The sequence below is a fragment of the Sarcophilus harrisii genome, chromosome 6, assembly GCF_902635505.1.
Source record: "Sarcophilus harrisii chromosome 6, mSarHar1.11, whole genome shotgun sequence".
Taxonomy (NCBI): domain Eukaryota; kingdom Metazoa; phylum Chordata; class Mammalia; order Dasyuromorphia; family Dasyuridae; genus Sarcophilus; species Sarcophilus harrisii.
In genome coordinates this window covers 242,875,732-242,893,238 of record NC_045431.1, presented here as the reverse complement: position 1 = coordinate 242,893,238, position 17,507 = coordinate 242,875,732, and the positions used below count along the sequence as shown (strand labels likewise).

At 60.4% G+C, this 17,507-nt stretch overlaps 1 protein-coding gene across 2 annotated transcripts in view; it reads right to left on the bottom strand.

Annotated features, from left to right (window-relative positions):
- The window catches only part of MACROD1 (mono-ADP ribosylhydrolase 1), a 137,596-nt gene extending 120,510 nt beyond the window's left edge, over nucleotides 1–17,086 (bottom strand). Inside the window, exons 1-3 of one of the 2 annotated variants that reach the window (XM_031942621.1) lie at nucleotides 16,386–17,086; nucleotides 5,036–5,137; nucleotides 4,415–4,531 (exon numbers count right to left, since the gene is read on the bottom strand). In XM_031942621.1, coding sequence (XP_031798481.1) covers nucleotides 4,415–4,531; nucleotides 5,036–5,137; nucleotides 16,386–16,686 — 520 coding nt within the window. In that variant the 5' untranslated portion in view covers nucleotides 16,687–17,086. The remainder of the gene's footprint in view (nucleotides 1–4,414; nucleotides 4,532–5,035; nucleotides 5,138–16,385) is intronic. The other variant, XM_031942620.1, reaches the window with a different exon arrangement.
- Nucleotides 17,087–17,507: the final 421 nt, after the last annotated feature.

Below are 17,507 nucleotides of genomic sequence, written 5' to 3'. Positions count from 1 at the left end.
ATATCCCAGCACCTGGCGCAGCGTCTGAAATGTGGCAGAGTAAGTAAATTCCTAATTGATCGACTGAGAAAGGAGGGAAGAAAGCAGGAGCAGGACCTGAAGGATCACGCTGATGTCAGAGGAGACGCAGGTGGGACTTGCCCAAGATCATGCAGCCAGGCAATAAAATAGGACTCAAAGCCACGTCTGAGTCTTCTGGCACCAAGCTGGTCCCCTCTGCCACAGGACCCGCCTCCCTCAGGGCAAGGCCACCTGTGCGAGGGGAGGCTCACACTCGTTCACTCGTGGCCCATGGCCGGCTGTGACGCACGCGCCAAAACTCATCCCGACTACCTTGGGGAGGCAAGCATGGCAGCCAAAGCCCCGGAGCCCAAGGGCCCTTCCGGCCTCACCGGGCCCAGAGTCAGAACTTCCTGCCGCCCTGTCCCTCAGCCTTCCCCTGCCAACTCAGCAACGGGAAACGGGGCCCATCGCCCACGCTCTGCTCCCTCCCTTGTCCTCGTGCACACGAGCGGGTCTTTGGTGAGGGGGGCGCCTGTCACCCAGGGGCCAAAAATTCCAGGACCAAGAGGCAAGGGTAAAGAAACGGACTCTCCTTCCCTCCTCCTCCTTCCCTCCTCCCTCTGTCTACCTCGGTTTCTCTGCGTATGCAAGTATGTCTCGTTCTGTCTCTGTCTCTGTCTCTGTCTCCACTCCTTCCCTCCCCGCTCCCTCCTTCCCTTCACAGCCGTACTCCAAGACTGTTACGGATCGGGGAGCTCATTGATGTGACTGTGCCCTCCAACAGCACAGATGGAAATCCAGATGGAAATCCACCAAGGCTCACAACTACACACATTCACACACTCACACACACACACACACACACACACACACACACACGCGCATGTGCGTGTGTATCCTTGTCCTCCAGGAAGAGCGAGAGCACTCAGAGCGTTAGCCACGCTGCGGCCTGGACCGGGGGCTTTTTCTTGCTTTCCCCGCCGGAGGCCAGGACGCCACCTCTCACCAGCACTCCGGCTCTGCTAACTCTGCCTCCCAAGCTCCTGCTGAGCCTGGACCCCCCATTCTCTCAGCTGAGCCCAAGCAGGAGGTCCCAGACCCCCCCCCATCCTCCCAGCCACACTCAGGGGGAGCTCCCAGACCCTCCATCCTCCCAGCCTTGCTTGGGGGAGCTCCCAGAAGCCCCATCCTCCCGCCACACTCAGCCAGGAGCTCCCAGATGGCCCATCCTCCCCGCCCTGCTCGGGGGGAGCGGACAGAAAGATGTTTGCTGGCCTTGTTAGTGGCAAGCATCAGAAAACAAATTCAAATCGGGAGCGACGGCTAAAACGATTTACGGGGACAGCTTAGAGCAGAGCAGCTCGCAGCGGGCTCAGCCGCCTCCCCCTCCCTGCCCCTGCTCTCACCACCCCCGTCACAACAAGCAGGGCTGCCAGCTCCCCCCCGATCTGTGACCCCCCCTCAGGCGTGACAGCTGCAGATGTCCCCACCGTGCAGGAGAAGGAGGCCCTCCCCAGGAGGCTGATTGCTCCGCCTTCTCCCCGGCCCTGGTTCAGGCTCCCGGCCTGAGAAGCAGCAAAGGCGGGGAATGAGAGGCTTTGGTTTGGGGGATGACGTCCAAGAGCGTTTCTCTGCCGCGGGCCCCCGTTCAGTGACCCTTCTAAAAGCCCCCCGGGGCCGAATCAAGGACCTGGGGGGCCGAGCCAAAGCTCCGCAGGGGGCCCAGCCAAGGCTCCCCAAAAGGCCGAGCCAAAGCTCCCTCGGGGCCGAGCTGAGGCTCTCGGATCACACAGAACCGGCTCGGGAAGATGAAGGTGAAACGGCTTTGGAGCCCGGGCCCCGAGCCTCCCTTCCCTCTGCCTGCTGCGGGCCCGGAGGGCGGCCGGACGAGGGCAGGGCCGGCCCAGGGTCCGAGCATCCTCCCTCTCCCAGCCGGTCAGCTCGGCCGCTTAATTTAATTAAGACGCAGGGTGCCCGCCCCAGCGGTCGTGAGCACGGCCAGCACAGACGGTGGGAGCCCACAATGCTCAGACCGTCGTGGCGGGGCCGGATTCCTTGGGGAGACCCCAGCCTTCTGGAGCGAGGAGGGGGAGGGGCAACAGGAGGAGAGGGTCTCCACCCCCAGAAACTCGCCAGGGTCCCCATCCTGCGTCCGGTGATCTCCACACCCGTGCTTCCGGCTCCAGGCCCCCAGCCTCCATTTGCCAGCTGTAAAATGGGAATTTTCCTAGCACTTCTCTGAGGGCCGCACTTGGCCCACAGGAGGCGCTCTGAGTGCTCATAGAGGCTGAGCCACCTTCTGAGGGCAAAGCCCCCCATGCTCGGTCACAGGCGAGAAAACCCCCGGGGCCGGGGACACACCCAGGCATTGCCACCGAGGGAGGGGAGGCAGAGGGCTCGGATGGGCCCCCGCCGGCGGGTGAAGGGCAGGGGGGAGAGGCCCCCATCTCCAGCCCTCCCCACTCATGCCCAGGACACTCGGCTGCCCCCCCAGAAGGGCGGAGCACCCTGAGGGGCGCAGCGTGGAGGGGAGGGAGGGGGATGCGGCTGGGCCAGCTGCAGAAGGACCCGGAGCGTAAGAGCTCAGAGAGGCTGCGGGGGCCTCTCAGACCGGGGAGGACCCAGGAGGACGCGCTCGTGGGCCGCGAGGGGCACCGAAGGCCGGGCCCGGGACAAGGGCCCCGTTCTGGCCCCTGGGGAGAACCGCCTTGGCCGGGCCTTCCCAGCGGCCTGTCAGTGTCGTCCTTGCCGATTTCTACGTCCTCCTCCTGTCTGTGGGAGCCTCGGAAACGTGGTGGAGGGCGGGAAGGCACTGGGGGGGGGGGGGGGGGGGGGGGGGGTGCCGGGGGGGGCGGGCCCTACCTGGGGGGAGGGGTCGGGTCTGGCGTGGCACCTGCTGCATCAGAGGCCCAGGTAACATACAAGGAAGCGACCATTTCCCACCATTCCCTGGGTCTTCCTCCCTGTGCCCCCTTCCTCCCCCATCCTCAGGACTGACCCGCAGCAGGGGGAGCAGCAGGCGGAGGACTTGGGGGGCGGGGGGCTCTCTGGGGCTCGGGCCCTCCTGCGGGCGGCCTGACTGCGTGCCGGCCCCTCCCGGTTTCTGCTCCTCCCCCCGGTTCAGTCCGTGACCGTGGGAGCCCGATTATCCGTGGCTCCCAAGGGCCCCCGAGGCCACGGGGACTTCACGGCGCGCGGCTCCTGCTGCAGCTGCTGGGCCCATATGGGCTTCATGAGGCAGAGTGAGATTTACGGCCCGGCCTCGTTACCCCCGACTTTTACTTGGCTAATAAACCGGCCGATTTATTGGGCTCGGGAGTTAATGGGGCCGCCAACTACGCCCCGCGGGCGCCCCCTGGTGGGAGGCCGGCGAGGGGCTGAACCTGCAGGCCGGGAAGACCCCCCCCCCCCCCCCCGGGGCCCCCGCCCCCCCCCCCCAGGGCTCAGCCGCCTCCCAGAGAGGAGCCCTCGGCGACCCGACCCCCAGTCCCCGGAGATGTGTGAGCCCGAGGGCTCGCCCGGCTGGGCAGGAGGGAGACTAAGAGAGGAACGAGCCAAGCGGCTGGAAATGCCTGTGGGGAGCCAGAGACTCAGAGCTGGGGGGCCCCTGAGCCCTCGTTTCTTGGGGGGCAAACTGAGGCGAGCACGGAGCCTGCCAACAGGCAAAGGGGCAGCGTCCGGCCGCGCCCGGCACAGGGAAGGTGCCCAGGAGACATCCGTCACCGGGCCGGGGGCCTGGCCGGCTCAGCCCTGCTGCCCCCAGCCCCAGCCCAGACAGCCCCTGGCACCGGAAATGACTGCTGAGGTGCCCCCCAAACGGGGCTCTTCTGATGGCCCCGGCACAGGGCGCTGCCAGCCTGCTTGCCCCTCCCGGAGGCCTCACAGGCCCCTGCCAATCAGTGGGCCCCGGCTTTCCCCCGCCCCCGACCAAAGCTCGGCCCCCGGCCCACGGGAGAAGCTGCCCCTGGGCCTCCCGGAGCCGCTCCCTGGCTCGGCCTCCCTGCCACAGGAGCCAGGTCTCATTAGCTCGGAGCTGGAGGGACGGGCAGAGAGACCAGGAAGCCGGAGACGCAACAGCCCCCCCCGGGCACACCGGGATGCCCGGCTGCCCGGCTCCTTCTCTGTCCCTCTGGGCCCGCACGGGCGCCCCCTGCCCCCTCCCCCACAGGCCCCTCTGCTGCTGCCCCGCGCCCACGCCCGCCCCTGCCGGCGCCCGGCCGACCCCCGACAACCGGCCCCAGCCACGCGCGGGCTCTGAGCAGGGGCACCGGGCGAGGGCCCACAGAGGCGGGCTCGGAACCGGAGGGTGCCCGGGGAGGCCCCGGGCAGGAGCCGCCGGCCCCGCTTCTCACACGACGCCCCACACGCGCCCCTGACCCGGGCCCGGGCCCGAAACGAGGCCGGCACTCACCCGCGTTCACGATGGCGTCCACCTCCAGCTTGGTGATGTCGCCCCGGAAGAGCGAGATTTTGTCATTCAGGGCCTTGTCCTTCCTGTACTGCGGCTCCTCCTCCTTACTGGCCGCCCCTGAAAGGGTGACGGGAGCCTTGGCCGGGGGCTCGGGCCGTGCCCCGGGGGTGCCCCTGCCCCTCCCGGTGACCCAGCGCCAAGGCGGCCGCAGAGCGGGAGGGGGAGCGGTGACAGCGCTGGTTGTGAATGTTCTTACTCTGTCATCGTTAGTGATGCTCATTGAAAGTAAACACAAGCTCCTCTGGTTGAAGGAGTGCCCGGTGTCCGGCGGGGACATCGAGGCGGTGGGGGGAGGGGGCACCGAGTCACAGTCCCCGGGACCCCCGAGCTGTGCCCCCAAGGCCAGGGACCCCCCAAGGCCAGGGACCCCCGAGCCTCCCCAGGACCCCCGAGCTGTGCCCCCCTGGGGCCAAGGATCCCCAAGGCCAGGGACCCCCGAGCTGTGCCCCCCTGGGGCCAAGGACCCCCGAGCCTCCCCAGGACCCCCGAGCTGTGCCCCCAAGGCCAGGGACCCCCCAAGGCCAGGGACCCCCGAGCTGCGGCCCCCCGGGGTCCTCCTACCTTTCCCCACGTCCTTCCAGGTGGGGATCTTCTTCAGCTTGATAAAGTCTCGGCAGAAATAATGCTCCTCCCTCTGCTTGTCACTCAGGCCCTTCAGGAAAGCTGCGGGAGAGAGAATTAGGGGCTTCAGGCCCGTCCCAACCACTCTGGGCACAGGGGCCCTCGTTGTTCCCACTGCACAGATGAGGAAACTGAGGCACAGAACGGACCCCCACCCGGGAAGCTCCTCCCTCAGTCCGACCCCCGAGCCAGGGAGGGAGGAGACGCCCCTCAGAGAGACTGTCCCTGACAGGGCAGGGGTCTGACGCCCCTCTGCTCCTCCCCCTCCCTCGCCCACGCCCAGACGGCCTTTCTTCCCCCGGAAACTGGACGTGCCTCAGTCTCCCTGTCTGTGAAATGGGGGGACCGGCCCCTGGGCTCCTGGCTCTAGACGGAGCGTCCCAGGCAACCCCCGGCCCTCTCCCAAGGGGATTCTCTGCCATTTCTGGCCACCCACGGCTCATCCGGACGCGCTGCCCAAGGGGGAGACGACTCCTGGCAGGGAGGGCCGGGGTGGACTGGGGGGGACACAGGGTGGGCCAGGCTTGGGGGGTGGGGGCACAGGGAGGGCCCGGGAAGCTCCGAAGGCCTTCATTCTGGGATTCTAGAAAATGGCACCGGGCCCTCAGCTCAGCAGGTGGGCAGAGGCGGCCAAGAAGGCGGCTCAATGGCACCACCTAGAGGCCGTTGTGGGGCCCGCATCCGCCCTGGGCCTGAGGAGGTCCCTCCTTGTTAGACAATTAAACAAAAGTGAGATAGAGCTGCAGAGGAGAGTGCAGGGGGGGAGGGGGCGCTCCTGTTTCACAGGCAGGGAAACTGAGGCAAAGACCAAGGTCGGAGGGAAAGCCTGGAGCCCCCCAGGCCCGAGCCGGCCCCCGGTTTTCTGAGTTCGGTCCCAGCTTTCTGGGGCTTCTCCTTTTCCCTCTGATTCTTCTGGCCCAGCAGGACGCCCCCCCCCCCCCACCATCGGCCTGGGGAGGGACACGGCCGGGACCGAGAAAAGCCCGGAGCCCCAAATCTGCCCAAAGGAACGTCGAGAACGGGACAAGAAACGGCTCAATTGGGGTAAGCGTCCAGCAAGCCCTCGGGCAGCGGCCCCACGTCCCACACTTAAATGGGGGTAAGGGAAGGGGGGCTGGCTGGGCCCTCAGAGCCCCCAACTGCCCCCCCTGCGCTCTCCCCTCCCCGGGGGGGGTGCTCCGGGTCTGGCCCGGCTTCAGAGGCTCCGTGGGCCCCCATCCCACCTCCCGCTCAGGACTCTTCACTCTTCCCGGCACCCACGGCAGGTAATGCAAACACGGCCTCAGTGCCGGCGGGAGACCCCTCTGTCTGCCGGTTCCCAAGGGCTTTCTCCCAAGCAGCGGCGCGGAGGCCCAGGGGCCGGGCCGGGAGCGGGGTCAGGGGCAGGGCCTGCCTCTGAGCCTCGGGCCGAGGGACCCTCCTGTGAGGCCGGGCCGTGTCCGGGCCCCTCGGCGGTCAGGGGGTCCCTCTCAGAGGGCTCGGGAGCCGGGCCAGGATTGGGGCCGGGGGCCGGGCCTGCCTCTGAGCATGGGGCCGAGGGACCCCGGGCCTGCCTCTGAGCATGGGGCCGAGGGACCCCGGGCCGTTCTCTGAGGCCGGGCCGTGTCCGGGCCCCTGGGCGGTCAGCGGGTCCCTCAGCATAAGGGTAACAGGGCGGTTACCAGAACCGGCGTCAGAAGAGTTATAGAAGCAAGGCCGCAGTCCCGCCCTAATAATAAACATAACCATCACTCGGGGGTTTTCTCAGTCAGGCCCGTGTGGGGTCCCTCGGCCACGCCCTCCTCCGGCAATCAGAGTACAGGGACGGGGCCAGGGTCACACAGCGAGGTAAAGCTGGGCTTTACCCCAGGAGCCCCAGACTCCACACTAGCGGCTGCTCTGAATATAGTCGTTCTCCTTCGTCACAATAATGGCCCGTATTTATGTAATACATCGCGTAGTTTAAATAAAAACATACTGCTTTAAGGCGCGTAGACACCTCACCCCTGTGAGACGGGGCCGGATTCCTTTTACAGGTGAGGAAACCGAGACCGAGAAGTCACCTGCGCAACTTAAAGATGACAGTTTTGCCTCATCTATGTCTGAAAAACCGGTTAAATGGCTAAAAAATGATCTTACTGAGTGAGAAAACAGTAACGAAGGTCGTCTGGAAGAGAAGGAGGCCGGAAGTTCCGAGGAAACCGGGAGAGGAAACGCCAGGACAGAGACTCGCGGGGTCCGGCCTGAAAGCGCCTCACGCGGGGCAGCCGCGCTGGGTCCGAAACGGGGAAACTGCGGTTTTTGAGAGGAGAGTTTTCTTGCGACAACAAAATCCGTGTGGCCGAGAACGGGCAGAACCCGGAGACCGGGGGAATCACGTCCCGCTCTCGGGGCCGCGATGGGGTTGGAATCTCGCTGGGAAACGCGGAGCCGGTCCATCTTCAAACCCAGGGAAAGACTCGAACTGACAAAGGGAGAGGCCGTCCGTGCTCAGAGAGAGAAAAGGGGGAAACAAGCAGGGCCTGGTCTTACGTACACGCGTGTGAATGTATGTGAGTGGGTTTAGTGATCTCTACACACACGTGTGCATTAAAACATACACATGTACACGCAAACACACGCGAAGATATACGTGCATGCGAATACAGAGGAGTGTGTGTGTGAGGATCTGTGTGTGTGTGTGTCTAAATACATAGATATAACAAGTATACAGAGACAGATATAAGTGTATACGAACACATGAGCATGTTCATTGATATCTATACATGCATGTGTCTATATATACACACATACAGATATACAGATATAGATGAGTGTCTATGGATACACACGAGCATGTTATTTGACATCTGTACACATGCATGTATTAAATATGCATATATCCAGGCAAACAAAAACAGGTATAAGTGCACGTGAATTCAGAGGAGTGTGAATATCTGTGCACGTGTATGTATAAATACATAGATATACACACATACGTACATACAGAGACTGATAGAAATATATATGAATATGTGTTATTGATATCTGCACATGTGTGTGTAAATACATACATACATTTATACATCCACATGTACAGATAGAGATGCATGTATATGGATATATATGTTTATTGATGTGTGCACATGCATGTATTAAAAATACATATATACACGCAGACATGCAAAGAGATATCAGTGTAGATGAATTCAGAGGAGTGTTTGTAAATATCTGTGCACGTGTATGTATAAATACATAGATATACACACATACGTACATACAGAGACTGATAGAAATATATATGAATATGTGTGTTATTGATATCTCTACATGTGTGTGTATAAATACATACACATGTACAAATATAGATGAATGTATATGAGTGTGTATTGATGTGTGTACATACACACGTATTAAAAATACATATATACACACAGACATGCAAAGAGATATCAGTGTAGATGAATATAGAGGAGTGTGTTTGTAAATATCTGTGCATGTATATGTATAAATACATAGATATGCACACACGTACATACAGACAGAGACTGATATAAATGTATAGGAATATATGAGCCTGTTTATTGACATATATGTGTGTCTATAAAAATATATATGTACAGATATAGATGAGCATCTATCAATGTACATGCACATAGAAATGCACACACACACACGTACATACATACATTCAGAGACAGATTATAAGTGTCTATGAACGTATGAGTATGTTTCTAGATATCTGTGCATGTGTAGGTATAAATATAGATCCACGTACAGCTATAGATGAGCGCATATGAATATATATGAATGTTTCTTGATATCTGTAGATCTGTATGTGTTAAAATATACATATATACCCGCCAACATGCATAGAGACATGTGCGTACAGAGGCGAGTCTGTAAATATCTGTGCATGTGCATAAATACATGCATAGATACACGTGTTCATTCACAGAGACAGATATGAGTGCATATGAGCACGCTTATAGATCTGTACATGGGCAGGTATAAAAATATATAAGTACAGATATATAGAGATGAGTGTTTGTGAATATATGAGCATGTTTATTGATATCTGTGCATATATATGTGTGAATGTATACATATGGACATAGAGACAGATATAAGCGTATGTGAACATGAGCATGTTTATTATATCTGTAGATCTGCACGTATTAGAACACACATATATACACGCACATTCACACAGAGACAGATATGAGTGGATACGAGTATGTTTATAGCGATCTGGGCTTACACACACGCACACGTACATACAGAGACAGATATAAAAGGAGCACAGTAATGGCCTTCTTAGGGAGGAGGGAGCAACAGGAAAGAGTCAAGTAAAAAGTGCACAGCAAAGAGCAAAAGAAAACCTACGGAAAGAAAATCTGGGCGACTTGGGAAACACCATGTGGCACTTATTGTGTTTTCCTGGAATGGAAATTTATTCTTTCATAAAATTACTCTCAGTCCTCTCGTGTCCCACTCTGCACATATACTTTTCCTCCTTTTTCTTTCTTATTTTGGATTTTAATTCAAGATGAACAAGAAATTTGCTTGTGACTCACTGGGGGTCACCCACAGGAGGGAGCTAAGAAGCAGGATGAGAACTCAGGTTTTCCCGTTTCCAAATCTAGCGTGCTGCTCTTTCACGGCCTCTAGTAAAGACAAAGACCCTTACTTTAGGGTCTAAAGCCCCAGAGAAGGTACTGATCTGCACTGGAGAAGAGACATCCTCGTGGCAGCTCAGTTTTCCTGGGCCTCAGTTTCCCCATCTGTAGCCACCCATCTCTAAGGTCCTATCAGTTCCATGAGTCTGTGATGACAGCCCCCCCCCCCCATGAAGGGAGATTTCTAAAAAAGACCCAAAGCTACAAACACTTCCCACAGACCCCCACCCTCTGCCCCTTTCCTCTCCCCCTCGAGCCCAGTGGAGGGGGCCCGGCTGCAGTCCTGACCCAGTAAGCCACAGTGCTGGCACAGAGGGGCAGAATCTCACAGGGGACCGGGGGTCTCAGAAATGAGAGAGAAAGGGAGGAGCTGGCCTAAGGTCCCGCAGGGCTGGAGGGTGGAATTGGGGAGAGAACGGGGGGGGGGGGTCTCCTGACCCAGCAGAAGCAGTGGGGCATCCCCCAGGGAGGAGGGATGAAGAAAAGAGCACTGACCCCTGAACAGACCAGAGCCCCCATGCTGGCCGAGGGGGAGGCGGCTGCAGGGCAGAAGGGAAGGCCAGAGGGAGTATCGAGATCTGAATGGAGCACCAAGCGGATATGGAGTCGGACCTGGACTCAAATCCCACTCTGAGTGACCACTGCAAAGTCTTCAGGCTCCTCCCTCCACCTCTGAAGGGAGACCACGGGAGCAGATTAACAGCCACTACCCGGGTTCAAGACCATCAGGGGTGACTTCACACTGTTCCAAGGGCCGCACGACCTCAGCCACCACTTTCCTTGGACAGGGCCGGCCCTCTGCTGGTCCGGCCTTCGAAACCCCGCGGTCCTCCCCACAGAACTGCCCCAAGGGAGGGCGCAAGCTGGGCAGTCAACGGCCCCCTCTCCTCCCAAGGTGACTTGGGGCCTGCGAGGTCTGAAGCTGGGACAACATGGGGCAGTCACCTGCCCCTCCCCGGGATCCTTGGCTTCTCCATCTCTACAGTAGATGGACTGGACGGTCTCTGGGGCCCCAGCTCTGACGGTCCCTGATTTCATGGAGAAAGAAAACAGCTAGGAGGACGCTCCTTGGCCAGGCAGGCTCCTTTCTCCTTGGGGACCCCCAAGGCCCAAAGCCTCAGCCCCCAGGGCAGAGAGCCACGGGCAAGGAGAGCCCTGTGCCCCCCCCCGGCCACAGAGGGCCCCATGACCCCCCATTTCTAGCCACGGGGGGCCCTGTGCTCCCCCTCTCTGGTTGTAAAGGTCCCCGTGCCCCCTCTCTGGACACAAAGGGCCCCATTGCCCCACTTCCCTCCGGCCGCGGAGGGCAGCTCGACGAGCCCTCGTAAAAGCCCTAACACAGACATCCTTGCTTTCTATCTTGAGAGAATGGGTATTTCACAGCTGACGGAGCAGGTGTATAAAAAGATGTTCACCATAAATCGTGATGAGCGCGCCTGACCTCGAAAGGGGCTTCCCAGCTGCCGGGAGTGAGTGCGGCCCTCGGGCCGGGCGGGGGGGGCCAGCACAGCCGGGACCATAAAAGCTCGGGTTAAATGGTCTGTTTTAAGAAGTGCTCGCGGGAGGGGAGAGGAGGCAGCAGCGGTGGCTGCTTTCTCGCAGCATCTTGGGAGAAGCGATCCGCCTGCCCGTGGGCCCGGGCCTGTTCTCACCAGGAGTCCAAACGCTTCCTCCTTATGAGCGTTGACTCTGGACACTCTTGCTGAGGTTTTTGTGCCTCGGTTTCCTCATCCATAAAATGGGTATGATAATAGCCCCCAGAGTTGGTGGGCGCCCTGTGCTCTCCCCTTCCACCCTCACCCCAATCCTGGGAGTGGTCGCCCTTGTTTCCTTTGCCCCTGTTTCCTTCATCCCTGTTTCCTTTGCCCCCATTTCCTTTGCCCTGTTTCCTTCGCCCTTTCCCCTGTTTCTTCCCATCCTCTGGGTTCCTTGCCTCTCAATTCCCTATTTGGCCTCCCTCCCGCCTTCAGGCTGGGCCTGGAAAACTCCGATTCCCAAGGGATTCCAGGCGCCAGGAGCCTGCCCGCCCAGGCCAATAGGTGGCCCGGGGGAACCTGGAGGTCCCCAGAGTGGGGAGCGCCTTGATGACTCTCGGTGCCGAGAGGGAGCGAACGTTTCCTGTCCTGCAAGGAGATAACTCTGCCGGAAGTGTAGTTGGGAGGGCCGGCCCCCTAGACCATGGAGGCCTGCAGCATGGGTGTCGTGCTGGGGAGGAGGAGGGACCCTCTGAGAATTGGGGAACCCGGTCAATGAGGGCGCTGGATGTGACCATAAGAGAGACTCTGAGAACTTAAACAGAATTGAGTGTGAGCCATAAAAACCGGAGGGTCATTGAACGAGGAGCATAATTAATGCATTAAATAATGTGTTTATTTAAATAATATTTAAGTTTATATATATGACATATTAAAATGTATATCTAAATATATATTTATTTGTACACTTATTTACATAAATATATTTCAATATAGTCTATATTAATGAATGGAATTTAAATAATAATGAATAAAATCTTTAATAACTAGCAAAAGTATAATCTCACTCTACGATGCTCAGTTCTGGTGGGTGAGGCTCCTCTGTGCAATGGGCACTTCCAGACTTGGGATGGAGGAACCGTCCACACTCAGAGAGAGACCTACGGAGACCGAACGGGGACCAGAGCAGGCAATTGCACTTTTTGTTGTTTTCTAGGCTTTTTCTGTCTCGTGTTCTTTCCCCGTCGATCTGATTTTTCCGATGTGACAAATAGGGAAACGTGTTTAGAAGAAGGGCACGAGTTTAAGCTATTTCAGCCTGCTTGCCGTCTTGGGGAGGGGGAACATTTGAAACGCCAAGGTTTTCCAAAGGTGAACTTGTACAAGGTTTAAAAAAGGAAAACTATCTTTCTGTGTATTGGAAAAATAAAATACTGTAAAAATTCTATAAAAAAATACTACAAAGAAAAGAAAACAAATAACATTTAAAAAGAAAGAAAGAAAGAAAGAACTCAAATTCCTCCAAAACAAAAAAATACAAAATACAAAAATAAAAGGTACCCCTTGTTCTGCCTGAACTTCAGGGGTTTCAGCTCAAATCCCTCACCTAAGCCCCGCAGGCCTTGATTTACTCATCTGTAACATGAAAAGTATAAGCCAGATGGCTCCCACCAGCTCCAGAGCGAGATGGTCACTTCCTAGCTGTGCACCCCTGGACAAGTCACTTAACCCCGTTTGCCTCCATTTCCTCCTCAGGGTTTTTATACAGATGGAACAAAATGAGATTCGGTGCGGTGTAAATAGCAGAATGTAAACCTAAGGCGCTTTTTAAATATAACTAATAACAGCCAGGGTTTTACGGCACTTGTTACGTGCCGGACGCTGTGCCGAGTGCTCTGCAATCATCAGTTATTATTATATGTGTTATTATTATGTCCCAAATGCAAGCTGAACACAAGGACAAAAACAGGACAGAGAAGACAGGAAAGGAGGCGGGGCAGCCCACACCCTGCCCAAAGTTCTGGGAAACCAAAGGCCCCCAGTGTTCCCTGGGCCAAAGGCCCCAGCACCTGCCTGGTTCCATCTGCAGGCTCTGCAAGAGAATACTCAGAGTGACAGGTGCCTGGTCTGCTTACGGAAATAACCGTGGGGGAGGGAAGAAGGGAGGGAGGGAGGAAGAGACAGAGACAGAGACAAAGAGGAAGGAGGGAGGGAGAGAGGGAGGAAGAAAAGAAGAGACAGAGACGGAGAGAGAGAGACAGAGACGGAGAGAGAGAGAGAGACAGATAAATGTATACAGAGACAGACAGAGAAACAGAGACAGAGAGAGAGATGGAGAGAGAAAGAGGAAGGAGGGAGGGAGACAGAGAGAGACAGAGACAGAAAAAGGGAGACACAGAGACACAGAAATACACAGAAAGAGAAAGAGAGAGACAGAGACAGAAAAAGGGAGACACAGAGACACAGAAATACACAGAAAAGAGAAAGAGAGAGACAGAGGCAGAAAGCCAAACACAGAGAGACAAAGACAGAGACAGAGAGAGAAAGGGAGACACACTGAGACAGAAGACAGACAAACACAGAGACAAACAAAGGCAGAAAGAGACAGGGACAGAAAGAGACAGAGAGAGGAGGGTGAGAGGGAGAAAGAAATGAAGAGACCAAGAGACAGACATAAAGAGAGGGAAAGAGAGACACACAGGAAGACAGAGAAGAGAGGAGAAGGAAAGAAGGAGGGAGGGAGGGAGGGAGGGAGGGAGGAAGGAAGGAAGGAAGGAAGGAAGGAAGGAAGGAAGGAAGGAAGGAAGGAAGGAAGGAAGGAAGGAAGGAGGAAAGGAGGAAGGGAGGGAGGGAGGAAGGAAAGGAGAGAAGGGGGGCAGAGTGGGGGAGGTCATGACCCCAGGACCCAGAGCCCTCTGGAGAAGCTGCCCTGTAGGTCCCCAGAGCTGAGGCAGCAGCAGGGGCTCCCATCTCCCCACCCCCACCCCCCAGGCCCTTGGCGCCCTCTGACACACTGCAGAAGTGCGACCCCCTCCTGGGACCACAGATTGGGGAGCGAGGCCGGCAAGGCCAGGCCGGAAGGCGGCAGTCCCGGGTCCGTGCTGTGGGACTCTGGGCCCCGTCTCCCCTCCTTTGCAAGGTGGGGGCTGGGGAAAGCCGGCTGCGGTCCTTCCCCCCCCCCCACTCTGGCTGATTCTCTCAGCCTCCCCCCACAGCCCCAAGGCATTTCTGGGGGGCGCCCCTGCCCAAATGGCCGTGCCAGGGTTCCGTAAGCAGCCGAGAAAGCTTTCTGTCTCCCTCCCCTTGGAGGCCCAGCCCCAGCATCCCCTCCTCCAGGAAGCCTTCCCTGGTTCCCTACACACCTGACCTCCCTCCCTCCCCCAGGACACAGCGTTCCCCTCCTTCCCGCTGTGTGACCTTGGCCAACACCGGCCACTGCTCCCTTTCCTTGAGGTCCCTGCCCTCTCTGCAGATGGGGCAGACACTCCCATTATACCTATTTCACAGATGGCAAAACTGAGGCCCCAGGGGATTTGTGTCCAACCAGAGATCAGGCAGTAAACGTCTGAACTCCCAGGCCAACTGCGGGCGGACACTCCCCAGCCTCTCGCACCGTCCGGAGGATCCTGGATCTGGACCCTCTGAGGGCCAGCGAGGAACGTGACCGACGTTCTGAGCCTGAGGGAGGCTCAATCAGCCAACAGCCCGTCACTGAGGGCCCCCGAGCAGGGAACCCACCCCTGCCCTCCAGGAGCCCGCGCTCTAACAGGAGAGGGCTGAGGGGGCTGCCGGGTGGGAGGAGGGAGGGCAGGTGGGGAGGACAGACCAGGAGCACGGGCCGGGAGCACGGGCCGGGAGCACGGGCTGAGAGGACGGGCTGGGAGGATGGGCTGAGAGGACGGGCCGGGAGGACGGGCCGGGAGGATGGGCTGAGAGGACGGGCCGGGAGGACGGGCTGAGAGGACGGGCTGGGAGCACGGGCCGGGAGCACGGGCCGGGAGCACGGGCCGGGAGCACGGGCAGGCCTCCCCGGTGTGTGCCCCTGGCCGAGGGGAGGGCAGGAGGGGGAAGGAGCCAGAAGTGGGCTGGGGGGGGGGGTGGGCGGACCCCAGGAAGGACTCCCAGAGACAGAAGGGGTGGCGGCGGAGGGGGCTGGGGGACGGCGCCCTTGAAGATGTCGGTGCCAAAGGTCAGAGGGGCGGCTTGGGGAGAGCTCGAGCCGAGCGCCTTGAGCTGGAGATAGTCACAGGACGTCCAGCTCGAGATGCCCGGGAGGCCGCGAGGCGAGACGAACACGGAGAGCCTTCCCAGCCCACCAGCCCGCCTCCCTTCCAGGACTGGGAGAGCAGCCAGGGACAAGCCGACCCCGGCTTCTCCTCCCTATCTGTGCCCAAGGGCAGAGGGAGGGCGCAGGCAGCCTGCCAGGCTCATCAAGAGCCAGGGGGACAGGGCCAGGGAGCACCGGCCATGGGGGGGGGGCAGGGCCAGGGAGCACCGGCCATGGGGGGGGGCAGGGCCAGGGAGCACCGGCCATGGGGGGGGCAGGGCCAGGGAGCACCGGCCATGGGGGGGGCAGGGCCAGGGAGCACCGGCCATGGGGGGCAGGGCCAGGGAGCACCGGCCATGGGGGGGGCAGGGGAGGAGGAAGAAGTCTGAGGGAGGGGACAAGGGGGGAAACAATGTCTTGGGTCCAGAGGTTCAAAAAAGAGCGCTCCCCAACACACACTCACCCCCCTCTCACACGGGCACCCGCCGCCCCCCCAGGTGCCCACCCTCCTCAAAGTCCCCCAGGACAAAGCGACCACCAAGCGCTCGGTTCCGGGAGCGGCGGAGGGAGAAGGAGCTTTGGCAGCGGCTCTTTTACAGGCGGACAAACCCCGAAGTCCCGAGGGGCTCCGGGGCTACTTCTCCAAGCCCGGCCCCTCCCCGCTAAGCGGCGGCCCCATCCCCGGGTCTCCCGGGCGGGAGGCGCACGTGCCGGCACCGGGGCAGCCGCGGACGCCACAGGTTAAGAAACTTGGCCAAAGTTCCGCCCGCGGAGAAGCGGCCCCGGCTCCGGCCCGCGGGGAGGGGGCGTGGGGAGCGCTGGGGCCCAGGCTCCGAGGCGGGGCCCGCCGGGGGGGGGGGGGTCCCAGCTCCGGGGGGAGGGGCTGCCGGGTCCGGGGGTCGGCCCCTTACCTTTGGCCTCCTTCCAGTCGGTGGAGGTGTTGAGGTCCACCTTGGCCGCCATGGCCAGAGGGGGAGCGGCCGCCCAAGTGCGCACGCCGGCCCGCCCGGCTCCCTGTGCCCGGCAGAGGAGGCGCGGCGCCAAGCGGGGCTGCGCCCGGGGAGCCGCCGCCAGTGCGCGCGCGCCCGGGGCCGCCCGGAGGCCGCCGCACGTGCCTGGGGGGCGGCGGGGGGCGGCGAGGCGCGCGCAGAGGCCCCGCACGGCGCCCAGCACCCGAGCCCCGCCGGCTGCCCCGCGGCTGGCCCCCGGCATCGGGAGGACGCCCCCGCCCCCGCGCGCGCTCGGACCCGGGAGGACTCGGAGAGCGCCCGCGGCCCGGCCGGAGCGAGCGGCTGCGGATCCCGGGACGCGCCGCTGGGGACCCTGGAACTTGTAGTCCCGCCGCCAAGCTGCCGGCTCCGCCGCGGCCCGTGAACTTGGCCCGGGCGCGCACCCGGCCCGCTCCGCTCCGCTAAAGACGCGCCCGAAGCCCCGCGGCCACGCGCGGGAAAAGCGGCGCCGGCGGCGGGAGCGCTTGCACCGGCGCGTGCCCGAGGCGGACCCCGCGTGCGCGTGCTTGTACCCACAGGCCCCGAGGAGGACCCCGCGTGTGCGCGCTTGTACCGGCGCGTGCCCGAGGCGGACCCCGCGTGCGCGCGCTTGTACCCACACGCCCCCCGCAACCCCCCACGTGCCCGCGCTTGCACCGGCGCGTGCCCGAGGCGACCACAGGCGCTGACCCACAGGCCCTGAGGCGGACTCCGCGGCACGCGCTTGCCACACGGCCCCCGCAATCCCCCACTGCCGTGCTGCACGCGCTGCGCCTGAGGCGCACCTCGCAGGCGCTGCCGGCCGGGCGCGTGCTCTCGAGGCGGACCCACATTGCCCCAGCCAAGCCTGCCGGGCTTTGCCCCCAAAGATCTCCTGCCCCTGGAAGCCGGCTCAGAGCTCCCCGCCCCCCACAGTGCTCCTGGCACTAACAAGGGGCCTGGCACTGGCCCCCGGCCCTGCCTCTTGTCTCTGGGTGGAGCTGCACGGGCGCAGGGACCTTCCCTTACATTCACAGAGAACGGTTTGTTAAGGGGGACACCGGC